Source organism: Ruditapes philippinarum, unplaced genomic scaffold (assembly GCF_026571515.1).
Source record: "Ruditapes philippinarum isolate M1 unplaced genomic scaffold, ASM2657151v2 ctg1145_1_1_1_1, whole genome shotgun sequence".
Taxonomy (NCBI): Eukaryota; Metazoa; Mollusca; class Bivalvia; order Venerida; family Veneridae; genus Ruditapes; species Ruditapes philippinarum.
The window spans coordinates 123,019-142,383 of NW_026865783.1; the positions used below are offsets into that span (position 1 = coordinate 123,019).

Here is a 19,365-nt window from a genome sequence, read left to right on the forward strand (position 1 = left end):
TCGGTTTGTGTTGTGTTTATGGCATTGGAATGGTATTTTTGACATTTCAAAATAATCTTTCAATATTAATTTTAAACCATAAATACCATAATAAGTGCAAAATATATGAAAACAAAATGAACAACTTAAAAAAATGATTGCTACAAATAATTTTGAAAATTACGGAACACCTGAAGTGACATTTTCCACACTTTCTCCCGGAATTGAATTCGTTTTTACGAGATAATAATTCCCAATTAGAAATATTATTTCGTTTTAACGAAATATAAAATCTTAATTACGAAATATTGATTCGTTATTACGAAATATTATTTCGTAATTACGAAATATTAATTTGTTATTACGAAATATTTATTCTTTGGTAATATTTATAAAGAAGGATTTGAAACTAAGTTTATTGTTAAATATAAGTCAAGTAAACAAAACATAAAAAGTGATTTTTTTCAATCTTAGTCTTATACATGTACTTTAACGCGCTAGTAAAACGGTACTGTAAATAACTGTTAATTGAGCTATTAGGCTTATACCGGTAATCGTTATACTTGGTGGTCAATCATATTAAAATCAGATCATACAAATGTATTGAATAATCATTTGATTTTGACAATAAATTAGTTGCATCATATTGTATCATAGTTTTAATGACCTATTTTAGTTTTTTTAAGCGGCCATTTTAAATTGACCTTTAGAAGGTCAATTTTATTTTCTTGGTATCCACTCAAACACTCAATATATTACTTGTACTATAAATTCCTCTAGCATTCATATTTTCTTAAAATCACTTATACCACTACAACCGCAACCACTACTATTACCACTACCACTTCCGCTCACACTATCACTTACACTAAGTACCACCACCACCACCACTACTACTACACTACCACTACACTAGTACTACCACTTCTTCTTCTACTGCGACTGCTACAACGACTACGACTACGATTCCTACTACGACTACGACTACCACCACCACCACTACCACCACCACTTCTTGAACACGACCACAACCACTACCACCACCAACTACCACTACCACTACTACTACTACTAAGTACTACTACTACTACTCTAGGGCGTCGAACGTTTCGCTTCCATTAGGAAATCCGCTATTAACAGTTTATTAGTGTAAATGAGTGTACAAAAGACACAGACAGTATAAATTAACATACTAGCTAATTATAGACATACTCTTCACATTTGAAAGTAGAAAAGGATAATGTCACTTCAGCCTCTTAGAAATGTACCTTTTACAACTGACCCCTATCATGTCCTCACTTCAGTGTTTGCTCGCGTATAGAGATTTATCATCGAAAAATTCATTGGCGTCATAACGTCAGAACATACATGACGTCATTGAAATTAGAAATTTTACAATCCTGCTAGAATTTCCACGACTGAAAACACAGTTTGAATAAATACTTGTTTGACCGTGCATAGCGTAACTTCAGTTGAAAATATGCACAATTTGTAAAAATGCACGACATGAAGGCACCAGCATGTTTGCATGACCCATTAGAATTTGCATGAAGACACCTAATCAAAACATGCACAATATGATGAATTGTTTAAGCCTATTCATGACTACACCTATTTAGAATGCACATAATTTCCGGTGCAGGAACTTGCATGATGAAACTATGTTTGTTTTGGGTTTTACGTCACATCGACACAGTATAGGTCATTTCGCGACGTTCCAGCTTTACTGGTGGAGGAAGACCTCAGGTGCCCTTCCGTGCATTATTTCAGGCACGAACGGGCCCCCGAGTAGAACCACCCACGTTCCGTAAGCTAGCTGGATAGCTTCCTCACATGAAGAAGAACGGGATTCGAACCCACAGCGGTGAGGGGCAAGTGGTTTGAAGTCAACGACCTTAACCACTCGACCACGGAGTTCTATGTGAGAATTTAATGGTATAACAAGCAAGTACTCGCATTTCGTCACCCTAGTATTTATAGCTTATTCAGCACTGAACTGTTCAAGACGAGAATATATTTGGACGAGTACCCATATTGGACGAGCTGCCAAAAAAGCCTGCCATAAAAGTCACGTGATACAGTTTTGAAAATGACTGGCTAGGAAATTATTGTCCGGTGCTTTGGTATGTTTTATATGCAAGAAATAATCAAGGTATTTACATACACACACACGCACACACGCTCACGAAAAAGGACAAAAACACGAAAAGTGAAATTAACTTTTTAATATTTTTATCTTTCAAGGCATACATTGCAATAACCACGATTGGCGCATGTCCTTATGCCTTATGCAAAATATGTATATCGTTATAAGTGACCTTTACTTTATATGTTAATTAAGATGTGCTCAAAATTCATAGGAGATTCCTTGGTACCAATGGAAACAACAAAATTACATAAAAATTGCAGACTGGCTTGAATGATTCTGTTCAGGAGGGATAGTGGAAAAGTGTAACATATCTCACACCAAATGTAAAAATCTGGACTCGGTTTGATTAAATCTGTTCATTATGAATAATGGAATTTAACATTTTGTGTTTTTTTCTGTCATTTTTTAATGTTTTTTTTTTAGCTGTTTTATTTCTAGAATAGAGGTACAATGCCACCATTTCACGAATTCGTGACACAATGGTACCATTGCATTTTGTGACATAATGTTACCATGATCATTTCTTTATTTGAAAAAAGAAATTATAAACGTTTTCATTAGTCTGGAGTTCCTTTCCTTTGCACTACGTTACTTTCCGTAGTAAATGTAGGCAGGGAACCAGATTGCGTTTAGAAATGCGACAAAATCGACAAGAATTAATTTCACTTCCTTTCTTTGAATTCACTTATTTTTCATTTTCAACAAAAAAGTTCATACTTAACTTATACAATTACACAAAAGTAACAACATGCACTTGTATTATATAATTCCACGAAGTACATTTATTATTTGTCACTGACTCAAAGTATCTTAAGTGTAAATGAGGTTCACAATTTAACAGTACATGTACCCAGATTAGAGCTATTTAACAGATCTTGTGCAACAATATATATCTCTGGCGACAAGTTATCATTTAAAGTAGTTTTGATATTTTTTTACTCAAAACGCACGCGCGACATATTACTTCCGTTACTGAAGGAATTTTTAAATGTAAAAAAAAAACAACAACAACAACAAAAAGAAATAATAAAAAGAAACAAAAAAACAAACAAAAAAACCCCAAAAAAACCCAAAAGATTGTTAAGAGGTTAGTCTTTTATTTTAGGATATTTGATATCAATTGAAATATAACTTTATCTAGTTGCTTACTGGCTGCTATTTCTGAACAAGTGCACGTTATCATTTGCCCCAAATCAACTTAAATGCGGAAACGATTTTATCACTAATGACTATACAATATATTACTCTCACAATTTCCCTTTCACGCGCCCCGTTAATTTCAATTATGTCAAGTGCCGTAACAAGATGGTTTGTACCAATCAGATTTTACAACTGTTTACAATTTATTGTAAAAGTCCTCATAGAAACTGTCAAAAATTCAATATTTGAATAGTTTTAATTTTCTTTTTTTCTCGTCTAAAATAGATTTTAATAAACACAACAAAACATTCGAGCCGGACTTATAAAGTGCGGATATGTGTTATGTAAACTTGTGACGTTTGAAAAATATAATTTCGGATCTATTTAGTGAATAAAATGGGAATTAATGAATATAGTATGAATTTTTACTTGTGTAAGTGAACTTTCTTTGTTTGAAGTTAGTATAGGTACAATAATGTTGCCCGCCTGCCCTGTCCTGCCCTCCTGTCATACATTTCAAAAGCAAATTAACTGCACAATAATAATGCCTCAGAAATCCATATTTTTTTTTAATTCATTCGAAAAATCAAACATGTTCTTAATGATATTTTAATAATGGATTAAGAGCATGTTAGATGTTTAACAGCTGAAGAAAGTAGCGCGGAATGTCCAGTTATGTGTCGTAAAGGTAGCAAAATGTAAACAAAGTGCATGGTATTTTGATTTCTATACAAAATGTCTTATCACTATATGAATTATCATGAATTTTCAATGGAGCTTAAGAGGCAAATGATAGTTGATGTTTATGGCAAATGAGAATGTGTTTGGAAACAGTCACAAGATACCAAAAATGTACAAGATACCAGAAATAAAAATGATATAAGCATTTCCGAGGCATAATATTATATGGGCCTTTAAATGTTATCTATTTTTAAAGACTATGTTTGCTAGATGTTGCATCGAATATTGTTGGATATTTCGATGTAATGCTCGTTTAAAGATGTATAAAATACATGTATAGATTTGTTTTATTTAGCCAAATAAAATAATATCTTAAAAGCTCATAAGATATTGTATTCTTAAGTCTATTTTTGCAAGTATGTTACAGTTATCTAATAATAATAATAATAATAATAATAATAATAATAATAATAATAATAATAATAATAATAATAATAATAATGATAATAACGATAACGACAACGACAACATCGACAACAACAACAACAACAACAATAATTATAATTTGCCTACGTATTCCAGTGATGTTACTTAACTTTGCTCTGTTTTTACTAACAATCAATATTGGTCTCTCCAAAAGTACCTCAGCACGTTATAAAGAACATTTTATATATACATTGTTTAATGTTTGAAACAATAAATGTATTAATTATGACAATATGCAAGTTGTCATTTTAAGTAAGCTTTCCATCAAGTATTTCAGTAAGTATTTCCGGATCACTTCATAAAAGTACACGTTATAATCTGTCGACGAAATCGTTTATTTTGTTTTCATTGTCGTTATAAGCTTTTTCGGAAAGCCTTGGCTACACGTACACACGTTGGGTAGCACTCCACAGTTAATTTCAAGTTTCTGCCGTCAGTGTCCTACAAGCAATATACGTCTGATAATTCTGATACAAAACTACACAACCTTGAAAAAGAAAACACATTTTGTTGAAAACATATATGACATAAGATTGCAAATCTACAATGAAATTATCCCGGCAGTCAAAAAAGTTGCAATTCATTCCGTTGAAGCCCAAAATCTACAGTGGCGTGAGACCCAAAACAACACATTTGAGCCGCGTCACGACAAAACCAACATAATGGGTTTGCGACCAGCATGGATCCAGACCAGCCTGCGCATCCTCGCAGTCTGATCAGGATCCATGCTGTTCGCTTACAAACCCTATTACAAGTAGAGAAACTGATAGCGAACAGCATGGATCCTGATCAGACTGCGCGGATGCGCAGGCTGGTCTGGATCCATGCTGGTCGCAAACCCATTATGTTGCTTTTTGCTCGAGACCCAAAACAGCACATTTCGTCCTCCGATGATGATCACCATTTTGGCCATCTTTTCTAAAATGGGTGGTATGCAACATTTTGACGTATACAGCTAACGGCAAGCTGTATTTTGTGTGAGCTGTATACTGTGTTACAATCAACGTATACAGCTCACGCATAAGCTAAGTACGCCGTAAACTGTATACGGTGCAAACATGTTGGAAAAGGCACAATAGGTTTATCGGAAAAATACGTACTATACTGTTTTTGTCAAATATTTGCCTGGAACAAAATATGATATGCATACTACACAGTGTCACAAGGCCACCCATCCTGATACTGTACTATGCGATACTCTGAAAAGGACTAAATCATTCATGAAAATAAATAATAAATAGATAAATAAACAAACAAACAAACAAACACATTGAAACAATGTGTTTTTGAGAATTGTTTCAGAAGAATGTGACTGTATACATAACCTTTGTACGGTTAGTTATAACAATAATCTGAATACTTATTGAGTACATGAAGTCAAGTGCTTCTGTTTCCGGAGTAACAGTTCATATTTATTCGTTTGTGTGTGTATAAAATGCACATGTGTCTTTTAAAAAAAAAAAACAAAATTGAATGGCATGGTCCTTGCAATTAGTGACTTACAGCTAATTTTCATTAACTTGATATGACTATTAAGGACAGTATTTTATGTCAGCTTTGTAGACAGATATTATAAAATCTCACGTTTAAACTCCAGTAATGAAGTAGGGAATGGTGTAGCATCTTTGCCGCTAAATGTCGCATCATCGCCGCTAAATGTCGCATCATCGCCGTTAAATGTCGCATCTGCCGCTAAATGTCGCAGCATTGCCACTAAATGCCGCAACCACTGCAAAATTGTTTTAAAATATTTTGCCGTTAAATGTCGCAATGGTAATGTTAATTAAATGTCGCACAATTTTCCCTTGCCGTTTAACACCACCGTTTGATGTCGCAAGATGTATATTCATGATAGAATTATGTTAACTAGTGATATTAAATTACCATACATTTATATGTCACTATAGTATCTCTTTATACATAACAAGTACAAAATTACACCTTCTCATTTCAGATTTATATTGTATGGTTCTGGGCACGAGTTCCTTCACTCTAAATGATTTCGACCTCCCGGGAATTTTCTCATCAGATATTTGCTCCAACAGTTCTTTGAGTAAAAAATTATCGCCTCTATGCCAGTGCAGAGATCAAACAGAGATATCAGATATAAGTTCGTTATGCAAGTACGATGCTGTTTTCTTATAACCTTTATTTGAGCCGCGTCACGACAAAACCAACACAATTGGTTTGCGACCAGCATGGATCCAGACCAGACTGCGCATCCGCGCAGTCTGATCCGGATCCATGCTGTTCGTTTACCAACCCTATAACAAGTATAGAAACTGATAGCGAACAGCATGAATCCTGATCAGACTGCGCAGATGCGCAGGCTGGTCTTGATCCATGCTGGTTGCAAACCCATTATGTTGGTTTTGTCGTGACACGGCTCATTTATGTTAAAGGGTTTATTAGAATATTTGATTTTGTTAAAAGTTTTCTAATTTTGTCTCTATTTCGCAAACTAATAGGCGGACCTCATTTATACTCCAAGTTTAATATTGTCATTTTCGGTTGAAATTGAAGTGTGAAAAAAATTGTTAAGAAATCATTTTGATTGTCTTGCATCTTATTTTATATTGTCGTCGTCGTCATCATCATCATAATCATCATCACTTTATCATCATCATGAATATATATTAACATTATCATCATCATCATCATCATCATCATCATCATCATCATCATCGTCGTCGTCGTCGTTATCGTCATCATCATCATTTAAACCTAAATCTTTCCTTTAACAGGTCACATGTAGAGTTCGGGGATTGTGTTGCGGCCAATCTAAAAGAGATCAAACGCAATGACATATTTTTGAAGCACGTTTTTAGCCATAAAAAGTTCGATCACAATATCGCCCATCTGTGTCGGATACAAAGTGGTAAAATTTATAAATTTTCAACCGATTGCATTTTTGTAATTTTGTTTACATTTTCAAGTTACGGATGTAAATTAATAACGTAACAATGTACTGTAATGTGTTTTTATTTAAGTAATCCTACTGTAATTTAAAGTAAGGATAGTCTGCTTGCGGCAACTGAACCGTTGCAGACCAGTATAACAGGAACATCCGTGTGATCATGGTCTGCATTTTTTACAATTCAGTCAGTAAATATTTTGAAATGTTCCCTAAAAGTGATGAATGGTTTTGTCCAGACAGAAAAATCGACAAGTCTATTTCAGTCACATGTTCATGTATTAGGTTAGGGTTATAAGAGAAACACAAAATTGTTAGATATTTTTACCATGTTTAAATCGTTTTAAATTTTTAAATTGGTGAACGATTGAAACGAATTTTTATTGTTCGCCCAATAAATGAAAAAAATCATCGTACATATATATGGGAATATTATATGCATGTAATTCAAGTCCGATAACCATCATTATCGCATTACAGATCAAAACGCACGGGAGTTATGGCACTTGAATTGACAAATAATCACGAAAAAGCAATTAACGTTTGCCCAATAAATGAAATGATAGTTTTGTGCTTGGGTTCGAAAATCACACATACACTCATATATTGACGTTTAAGCTTTTCCACATTGTATGTCACGGTGTAGAAGCACTGAATTTCTGTCAGCTAACTTTATATCTCCCTGACATGAAACAATTCTAAGTGGCTATTAGTTATAGCTCTTGAATAATCTAAATTGGTTTGAATTAAAAAAAAAAACAAACAAAAACATGATGACTTAAGCGTGTGCTCTGTAACTCAGGTTTTCTTTTTTACCTGAAGCCAACAACTATCTTAAAAAGGGGTTTTCTTTCAGATGCGGCGGAAATTGCTCAGTGTACAACACCAAGTGTTCCTAAGAATTGTAACTCAGCTTTTGAACATTTTCTTATCGGAACAGAGTCCTTCAACGAGTCGAGATCATGCAGGTATAGTTAAAACATTGCTCAGATATAAAATATGAAATAAAAAGAGAAACAAGATTATATGGCAGTTTTGCATACGCGTCGATTGGCTGCGTAGGTTCAAACACTGTCAAGACAAACCATTGTTTCCTCGAGCAAGAAACTTTACCCACATTGTTTAGTACTAGTTGGCTCCAGAAATGGATTTGGAAGCGTTTCAATAAGTTACATCGAACCTAAGTGCTCGACTATTTTTTTAAGCCAATCACCGACGAGGATTTTTCAAATTTTCAGGTTACAAATCTTAATAGAACAGATTTTATATAAACTGGACGTTTTATATTATAAAACGCAAGTGGGCGGAGCACTAAGCCGGTTAGAGTACATATTGGATGTTCTTCGTAAATAAGAAAGCTACAGTCGCTTCGCAAGCTCCGCTCCTTTTTAGCTTTCTTATTTACGAAGAACACCCAATATGCACTCTAACCTATACATAAACTAGTATATATTAGATTAAAGCGCTTTAATAAACTGACTATTGTAGTGCAAAACTTTAAAGCATGTTACAGAAAAGTGGCTTATATGACCGTTCTGTCTATTTTGGCACTAGGATAAGTAAAATTTTATTATAACCTGCGAATCATTACTATAAGAGATGTCCATAATTAGCTACCATACTTGAAACAAATGATAAATGCATAAATTGATTTTAAACTTGTTAAGACTCGTTTATTGTTTAAACATTTTTCTTTCATTTGGCTCGCTAAACTTTTGTATCAAATAATATATTTTTCCTGTATATTCTTTAAAGATGCACACCTCAAGATGAGCTTAAATATTTCAAGAAAATCAAACTTGAGAAAAAAATGTAAAAAATTAAAATGATTTAAGATTCAAGAAATAATTTACATGTTATGTGCAATTAATGACTGATTTTTCAGTATTCATCACCATATTTTTTACTGACTAACGCAGTAAGGGTTTATTTGGAATATTTTGACATTTCTTTGGTAATTCACGTAGATTGGAAGTGTCGTTACAATGTGCATTTTTTTTTCTTATTTACTTTTACATCGTAAATACATTTTCAAAATTTTTATGAAAATTAGTATGAATCTTGAGACATTCTGCTTTAAGGTGTTTCCTTTTTTGTCATTTTTTGCATGTATGGTGTCCATCGGCGACATTTGTCAAGAATGTTTGTTTCATTAAAAAACATACATTCCAGCATTGTTCACGATACATTGAGGGAATGCTACTGGGGAATTTATAAGAGCAGCTGCCCACCAACCGTTCGATATTTCTGGTCAAAGTTGTCGGAGTCATTTCTATCTATGAAGTGTTCAAAGTAGTAAGTCTATTTTATAAACCTTATTTTCGTATACCTTTGTACTTATACAAGTTAGTATGAAGTCTTCGACTATTCAAATTGTTTATACTAAACACGCAAACATGAATGCGCCCACAGCAATACTTGATTTTATACTGGACCATGTTAATTGTCTTAAAAGAACTTTCCCAGCTTCCGTATACCAGGAACTGTCCTTTTTCTGTTCTGGGATATCAACATGAAAATTTAAAATGAGTCAGCTAACCGTATATATAGAGCCTGGTCAAACTGGACAGGCATACAGTCTGTTTTTAGCTATGGTGACAAAAGGGTAAAAACTTTCAGTTCCAGCACGGTATATTAGCATTCATTTTATTGTCAGTATATACGTAGAATACTGTTTACTATAGTATCGTTTAATAGGTTGATTATGTTTACGATCTTGATGTTTATGACCTTTAAAGGAATTCCACTGAGGTCCAAAAGCCTTAAAACATAAGATTTGAATGTCCTACATAGATCAGCAAGGGCATTTAAAACAGAAAGATATACAAAATATAATTCAGAATGTTTTGTTTTTTATTTCAGCGGACAGTCTAAAACGGATCGGTGTATGAAAATTCGGAACGCTTTCTATCCGAATTCAAAGAAACGTAAATACCAAACAAAAGACGAATGTCAGTAAGTTATTTATCGTATGCATCACCTTAATGATAGGAAATTCTCTGATGAAATTAACGACGAGATGATCTTGTGATATTTGGAAGCATGAAAAATTTGAAATATCAGATGTTAACGTGAATATCTAGTCAGTTCGCTATGATGTCCTTTTCCGGGACACTTTTCGTTTAATTGTAGAATTGCCGTATCATACGCATTAATTAACGATCGACTATTGTGAGTATTTATGTGTTTTTCATTTTGTCAAGTTCGATTGTGGTAGAAAATTATTGTAAGCAAAACGTTAAAAAAAACTGCATATAATGATAACAAGGACTTGCTAACACTGGAGCAGAATGTTTCGCCTGTTAATGATTTAAATTGAAAAACTTTGAGTAAAAGATGGATTCCACTATTTTGAACAGCAAAGGGTAGATTAAAGAAAATAATTATATAAAATAAAACAATTAAAAGTCTACGACAATTTATTACAAGTAGATCCGTTATTTTCGGCTTAAAATCGTCATTCGTGCTGATTTATTGTTGTAGTCACTATCTCCATTTTTAAAGAAAAATGACCAAAGACTGAAATGCACTCGTTACAGTTCTATTTATTCTTTTATTTTCATACTTTAATTTATTTTCGTTTCAGCGAATCTGTTAAGACTATGCGACAATGTTTTCAAATGGAGAGACTGGATTCATTACACCACGATGATATTTGGCACAATATGGAATTCGAACTTGACAAATTTATGATCTATGAACGATTTAGATGCGATTTTCAAAAAGAAAAAGGTAGGTCATGAGTTTAGCGTGTGGTATGGTTGTAGCCATCTGTTACAACTTCCGGCTAAACTTGGGCGCGTTATCCATCTCTGAAGGTACCGGATATTCTCTTGAGAAATCACATACAGCAGCCATTTTCACAAAATATCTTATGACAAGTTTCTGTCGTACAAAATCTTTCAGTAAATTTCCTTTTCACAAAAGAAAATCCTAAGTGCAAAAATCTGTCGTAACTTGACGATAGGTGTTCCCTTATTCATAAGTGTACTTTTTTCTTTTAAGAGTAAAATATCACGTATCTTTTATGCCGGCTCGCCACGGCGAGCCGGTATTACGGTAGGATTTTACTGAGAAACAACCTAAAACTCCGAAGCTATCCAAAAATTTAATCGAAGCTTGGCTTCCAGCTGTCTACAAAATTTATCTATCAGGGCTAGGATCCAAAATTATTTAGCCAATCAAATTTAATCTTACATAGCGTCAAAAAACCTTCAATTTTCACGCCATTTTTAAAAATCAGCAAGTATTGTTTTAAGCGGAAAGATATAATGATGATTAAAATGTTTGTCTTTATGAATTCTTTTCAATAAATCATATTTACACTGACTTCTGATTTAGCGATTTCACCTGTTTTCTCTGTAGTAAGTTTTCGTTTGGTTAATTAACATAAGTGTACATCTGGTTCTGTGCATTTTTTATTTTTCCTTTTTTTCCGGTCGTTTTATCCTTTCCGGTATTTAGTGTATGTATTTACTGGCCGGGATCCGGGACGCCCGGGATCCGGGATCGTATAAGATATGGAGGAAAAACCTAATGAACTATATTTGTGTTGATTGTTGTCGTAATGAAAGGCCATTAAACGTTAATTTTTTATTATATATAATGAACGTTAAATTAATTTAACTTAGAATATAGATATATTTAGAGCTATTTATTAACAAACTTAAAATGCAGAAATCACAATACTTATAATTATATGCCTAATTAATTGGAAAAATCAAAGACTATTTTCTTGAATTGGTCAAATCCCGGGATCACTATATGTTTTAAAACGATCCCAGCTTTTCTGAAAACTATATACTTGAACTGGCCAATCCGTGAGATCTATTTACATTTTAATACGATCCCGGCTTTTCTGAAAACTATATTCTTGAACTGGTCGATTCCCGGGATCCCTATATGTTTTAATAGGATCCCGGCTTATCTGAAAAACATCTTCTTAGACTGGTCAATTTCCGGGATCCCTATATTTTTTAATAGGATCCCGGCTTTTCTGGCTGAATTGATTGACAACTTGTGTTTACTTTAGGACTTGTGCCTCTCATTCCAATACTAAATAACATTCATGTATTACAACTTAATTTTGTATAAAGAGACATCTTTATGAAATCTACCTATCTAACATTTTGTGGTCAAGGTCAACAGGCCATAGAGTAAATGTGCATAGACATAGGTTCTTCATTCAATCTGTTTACATGCACCTTCATATATACTCATACTCATCTTGGTTTAACTGAGAGAACTTTATATATCACTTTCAGTCATTGAGTTTAAGATTTTGAATTTACTGGCCCGAATTCCAGTTTTGAATTTATTCTACTAAATAATTAACAGAATTTTCTTAAATTTACATTGGCCTGAACTTATATACACTGGCCATCGGGCACCGGGCCAGTGTTGACTTCACTTTTATTTTGATGTTCGCTGAAGTCTCTTCAGCTAACAGAACTGTCATTTTTACATTTAAACACACCCCTTGAAAAAAATTACGAAGCGAGTCGCTACTAGCTTTTTTAAAAGCTAACCTTGTATAAACTTAAGATAAGTAATCAGATCTTTTTTGAAAATGTCTTATGACTATGGTAGTAGGTCACTTTCCAAAACCCCATAACTTTAGTACGGTATGACTTAAGATAAAGATTCCTAGGCAACATAAATCTCCTCGTGTTCTGAAAGTGGTTTTTAGAAACTTCACGCTGCCTGCAAGACCATAATTTACATTACTTTTCAAGGCCCGCAACCCTAGTTTTTAACTTTGACTTGAATTATTTCCCTTTCTGAGCTTAGAAAATCTTTACATTCTATTTGATTTATATTTAGTAAAGTACATCATTGTGCCTGAGAAATGTTTCTAGGTTTTACGGCCTTTAAAATAGATTATTTATTATTTCCAGATAAAAGCCATCATTGTGAGCATCCCCACAGGAAAAAACTCGAGCATTGTATAAACAATATCTACGGGAGAGGTTTTGAAAAACAGACACAATTGTTACATAAGGGGGGCAATGTGACAATTAATGAAATCTGCAGGTAAGGAAAAAATCTTGAGTCAAAGTATTTCCTTGTATAGCAACATGTTATAGTTCGGCTGAGTTCGGTACATTCCGTATTTGATATATATGATACGACAAAATAAGTGTATTAATAGAGATGTTAAGCTGATGGAAAATGGCGGAATTGTTCGATTTTTTTTTGCGATCTTAAAATTTATTTATAATAAATAAATAAGTACTTCTAAAACCGGTATAATTTCTAACTGATCACCTATGATGGTACATGTATTGATATCTTAAGCTCAGCTTTTTTGTACAATATTAAATAGCTGAGTTTAAACGCTGAAACCGGTGAATTTCTTTCTTAGTTTTATTTTTGTGACGTTCATGCTGTGCTATTTTTAGTTGTTATTCTCTTTAAGGGTACAAAGCTATATCTTACGAACTATTTTTGATAGATTTATCAAAAGTGAATTTATATTGTTTCCATAATCGTATGATTGACTCTCGAAAGCGCTATAACATAACATGCCTCTATTATTAAACACACATAAATATTGTACGTAATTTTAATAAAAATTTCTTTCATACAATATTTCAACACCATTCAAACAAGAATTTTTGCAGCAGATATATAGCTTGATACACTTTAAAGGCCCGTTATGCGTCAAAAATGCTTTTAGTTTTATTTCTCAAAAGCTTTTTAATTTTGGTTTACTTTCATAGCATCCAAAAAGTTACTCATTGGTCCACCAAATATGCTTTTACTTCTTTAGAAAGGTCAAACATGAATTGCAAAAATTTTAAGTAATTGTTTTAGAGATTGATAGATGCTTGTTGCCTGACAAAAAATAAACAACAATAAATGAGCCGCGTCACGACAAAACCAACATAATGGGTTTGCGACCAGCATGGATCCAGACCAGCCTTCGCATCCTCGCAGTCTGATCAGGACCCATACTGTTCGCTTACCAAGCTTATAAGTAGAGACTGATAGCGAACAGCATGGATCCTGATCAGACTGCGCGGATGGGCAGGCTAGTCTGGATCCATGCTGGTCGCAAACGCACTATGTTGGTTTTGTCCTGACGCGGCTCAAATGTAAATTTATTTGTAAAAAAAAATAGCAAAATGTAAAGAAATTAGAATTTTGAATTCCAAACAAAATACTAATTCACTATAACTGCACTTATTGCCAAAGAACAATAGATGAAATTTTTTTTAGGTAATTGACCACTGAACAACTTTTTGGATGCTGTTAAAGTACACTAAAATTAAAAAGCTTTTGAGAAATAAAACTAAAAGCATTTTTAATCATTAATATTGATAATTCGGTAAATTGTCTTGTCTTTTTTTTTCATTGTCAAAGGTTATACGAAGATACAACTCATTGTATTGAGAACGTATTGAAGGACTGCGTCCTCAACGGAGCTCATCTGAATGCCATATTTTGCGGTTCGATGCCTGCGTCCTGCCATTGTCCAGTAAACGTTGCAAATTACATCAGTGCAAGAACGTCTGCTTCAAGTAAACTCGCACCCGCCACCTGGATAATGTTGCTAGTTACGTGTACTGTTACAAGATACTTGAAAGTATTTCGTCTAAAATAATTGCATGTCTCCAGATTCTTAACTCTCTCTTTAAACTTTTGTATAAGGAAGTTTATTCACGGAAGTGTAACATGACGTAGTTATTGTACGATCTTATGTGATACACCAACATACCTTAAACCACAAGATCCTGACTGTTTGAGTGTAAATATAAAAGTATTGAGCAAGGTTTAGACGTACTTGAGTTCAGTGACACATTTGTACACACTTATTTCCACTGTTTTATATGAACACCTTTTAGGAAAACAGGGCCGACAATCAATGAATGATCAAGGGCAAGCATTTGGTTTCTATTTGCCTCCCTTAGTTATATATTTGAATATTATATTACTGTACATTTTAGAATAAAATGAAGTAATTTTTTTCTTTGGTTTTCTTTCACACCGGTTTTTAACATACAAACAATAATTGCAACTCCTTGACACATTCCATCAAACTTGGGATATAACATAATTGGACCAGCAACTGGAGACTATCAGCAGTTGGATGTGTCTTTAACACCGAAATTCCTTCACAAATGAGCCTATTTTATATTTTCTCTTATATTTCTTATGTAAACAGTACATTGGCTGTGTCTTATAATTTTTTTTTACATTGGCTGTGTCTAATAATTTTTTTAGCGTTAAAAATTGAGTCGAGTATATTAAATGGAATGTGCTGAACAGTTTTCCCTATTCACACCAAAGGAACGCGGTTGTTTACCTGCTCTTGGTTAGATGTTATAAGTGACGTAAACAAGTTTTTTTGTATGAGGAACCAGGCTACAGCTCCTCATACACAAACTACAGCATTTGCTACTAATCTAATTATGTCAATGTTTTATACTTTGTCCGAAATTATCATAATTATTATGTATTATCATAGAGCTTTGTAATAAATGTCTATCGTATTATAGCCTCATTTTTCTAGATAGAGTTCTCCGTATGCTTTCATACCTTGCTGTCACTGTCATTCTGTCAATTTAACACACCTTTATATCTGTGTATTGCGCTAGTCGATAAGTTCAAATTTAAGGTAATTTTTTATTTTCCTCGTTTTAATTTTTAAATGAATAATAGGAAAAACAAAAACGAACAAAAACAAGAAGAGAAAAGTTGCAACAAGACAGTTTTTTTCCGATTTATTTATCAGATATTTCCTGACAAACTATCTCTAAAACAAACTCATAGACTGTAACAGTTGTACTGCTGAGAATTTGCATAACTTGACTTGATATATGTCGGACTTAAACTTTTGTATTGAGGGGAATTTTACAAAAAAAATGACTTCAGGATTATACTTGATATGGTGTCACAAAGCTCTAGTTCAACTGTACAATATATACGGCTTCTATTTGTAATAAAATTGTTCGTAAAGACCTATATTATGCTGAAAGTAATTGCGCGTATGGCTTCTTTTAAAACCTTTGACTGGAACTTTAATTATAGTCTCCATATTTATGTGTCTTTATACACGCATATAACAGAGAATCATGCCTTATCCGGAATAAACAACATATTGATTCTTTAAAATACCTTTTTCCCTGAGTATTTACATGTAGGGATGCTATTATAAAATGTGAGAAAGAAAAAAAAGTAGCCATACGTTGTTAACCAGAGTGTCTCCTGTAGCAAATAGCAAATTTCTACATGTTTACAATTACCAAATTGAATATTATTTAAATAACATTTTTGTAACATCAAAGATTTACATATTGATGTCAGACATACAGGAACTAAAGTGTACAAGTAGAGATTTTGATGCTAAAGCATCAAGTCGCCGGATAGAAATATGATTGTATTATCATAAATTAAAGAAAATATCAGTTTAATGGTTCGAGTATAAAGAAAAGAGGAACAATAAGTTGAGTAATGTTTATTCATAAACACGTTTTCATTTACTTGCCACAATTATATATTTCTTGCTGAGAGTTTTATGCAATAGATTTATGCTATGTTATAATAAAACATCATTTTTGAAGCAAACTTGCTTTAGCAATTTTTGTCAAGAAACTGTTATTCATTATTTAATAAGCTAGTATTGTTTGACAATATTTACACGAGACTCAATAATTTTCGGGAGCTGTTTCGTTTGCCTTACATAACTTTTTATGATTAATGTTAACGATTTTATTGTAAGTATAATTACGTGTATAATTAATATCAATTGATACTGCTCGATGGCCTTGTGGTAAGTATGACGGAGTTGTAACCTACATGTACATGTAGTAGGCGCAAGTTCGAATCTCGGACAAATCCTGTAGTTTTCATAAATTGAATTTTATAATATATCTTTTGACTTTATGAAACATAAGTTTGATAAATCGTGTGTTTCATTTCTAGCACTTTTTTTATTTCATAATTTTGATAAACGGTCAAGTTTTGCAAAATACAAAAAGTATTATAAAAAGAAAACATAAAAAATCAATTTAATCAGGTATGTATATTAACGTACCTGATTTAATGAACCTATACAGTCTTCAATTTGAAACTAACTTAAAATCTAAACACCTTGTCATCAAGGCTTGTAAAGCAAATAATATGATTATAATTCTACTTGTAATTCTACTTTTTATACATATACCGTTGTACCATACATTTGAATTCCGTATGGTTTTTCTGAGCATCCGATAATTGCCGACAAATTATTACCGATCATCGAATATTTGCAAAAGTGACTATGAAAAATATATATGCTTAATTATTGCATAAAACAATGCAATTCTACTGTAAAAGTGGTGTCTGCATAAAAAAATATTATTATGCACTATCGAAAAAAATATATTATTTGGCTGAAATCAATATTCCTGTCGTTACATACGATATAGTTAACGTTTAATTGCCTTTCAGTGGGATAAAACTATCACTGGTTTATTAGTTTTCTCTTTGTATCCAATACGAATCCGGCCCCTACTGTTATACCGAGATTTTTCATACAAAATTACTTTGATTTGCACTTTATCAGCTAGTTACCTGTAATGTCTATATCTTATCAGCCCATTTGTTACTATTAATAGATTTTATAACAATAACATAACAACGTGTAGTCACGTGATTCTGGGAGAAACTGTTTAATAATAAAATAAGATAAAAAAATAGAATAGGCCTCAAAAGATACAAACAACCAGATAATTTAAAAGTGTCATTTTAAAATATCATGCATGATTTATTCATCATAAAATAGCAACGCTTGACACTTTAAAAAAGTAAAAGCATCCCTAAATTCAATGACTGGTCCATAGGGATACGTCGTTAATTCATTTTATAAAAATTGTAATGTTGCTTTTTACGATGTCAATATTTGAATATTTCATTTCATTGAGCAACATTATTGTATGTTTGAATTTTTGAGATTACTGAAAACAATTGTAGTCTTTAATTGTTCAGTAATTATTATGCTTTTATTTACAGAAATTAATGCCTTCTCCTACCATAGGTATAATATTAAACTGTTACAAATATAGTCGCCGGTTTCTACCGGCGACTAATGAATACAGAATGATGCATGCGATTTTCTCGACTTTTCATTGGCTGACTAAACATGTATTGTAAGAATTTTCTCCCCTCGGTATTTGCACGTGGTTGAGAGGCATGGCTTATCGGTAGGAGATTTGGAGATTGATCGAACTTTGCTTGATCAAGGAGACTGACTGGTAGCTTTGTTTCCTTACAAAAATGGCAGATCCTAGAGGTGAAACTTATTATGTAGTTAAATTCTACAAACCAGCTACACTGATTTCCTTACTGAAGCCGAGGGGAGTGGCCGTACAGAGTTGGCAGAGACGAAAAGGACGGGTACGTGAGTTTTAAGGGCGTGACTGGTGAATTGTCACATTTGATTTCCTGTTATGCTTATAACTGTTTTCAGCTTTAATCATACTCCGATGTGTGCAATATGAATATTTATAAAAAAAATCAATACAAAAATCAATGAATTTATATCTAATATCTAAAAGAATCACAATGGTTCAACTTCTATTTAATTTAAAATGTTTGATACTTCAAACAGCACATAGAGGGTCGCCATTATTGGCTTGCTAAAGTCGTAATATACAGTACACGATTTCAGAGCAACATACCGAATAAAAAAGATGTTTTGGCTAACCTTTGATTTGCTTTATAGAAATTTGATAATGTTGAATTTAAAAAAAAATCTGATATTTGATACCACTGAAGTTAAAGTCTTTCCTAATGTTCCTTTCAAAACTATTTGATTTCAAGACAAAGAAAATTCTAATCTGTAATCATCAGAGACATTTCATTAATCAACATGGAGTGTAGACTTATCAATGATTTATAAAATCGAAAAATCAAATTATACTCGTACTGAATTAAATAGATTAAAAGTGTCAATGCATCAAAGAAAAACAGATTAAAGTGTTACCACAGGATGAAAAATACAAATGAATTTCTGTCAATGTCGTAGATGGAA

At 32.8% G+C, this 19,365-nt stretch overlaps 1 protein-coding gene across 1 annotated transcript; it reads left to right on the forward strand.

Moving 5' to 3' along the window:
* Positions 1-3,438: 3,438 nt before the first annotated feature.
* On the forward strand, positions 3,439-15,318 carry LOC132730311 (uncharacterized). The gene is made up of 9 exons (XM_060716198.1): positions 3,439-3,701; positions 6,390-6,558; positions 7,180-7,313; positions 8,206-8,317; positions 9,522-9,644; positions 10,212-10,304; positions 10,936-11,081; positions 13,247-13,382; positions 14,715-15,318. Exons 1-9 carry the CDS (start codon positions 3,665-3,667, stop codon positions 14,953-14,955), a joined length of 1,191 nt encoding a protein of 396 aa, XP_060572181.1. The 5' UTR covers positions 3,439-3,664; the 3' UTR covers positions 14,956-15,318.
* The last annotated feature ends 4,047 nt before the right edge of the window (positions 15,319-19,365 follow it).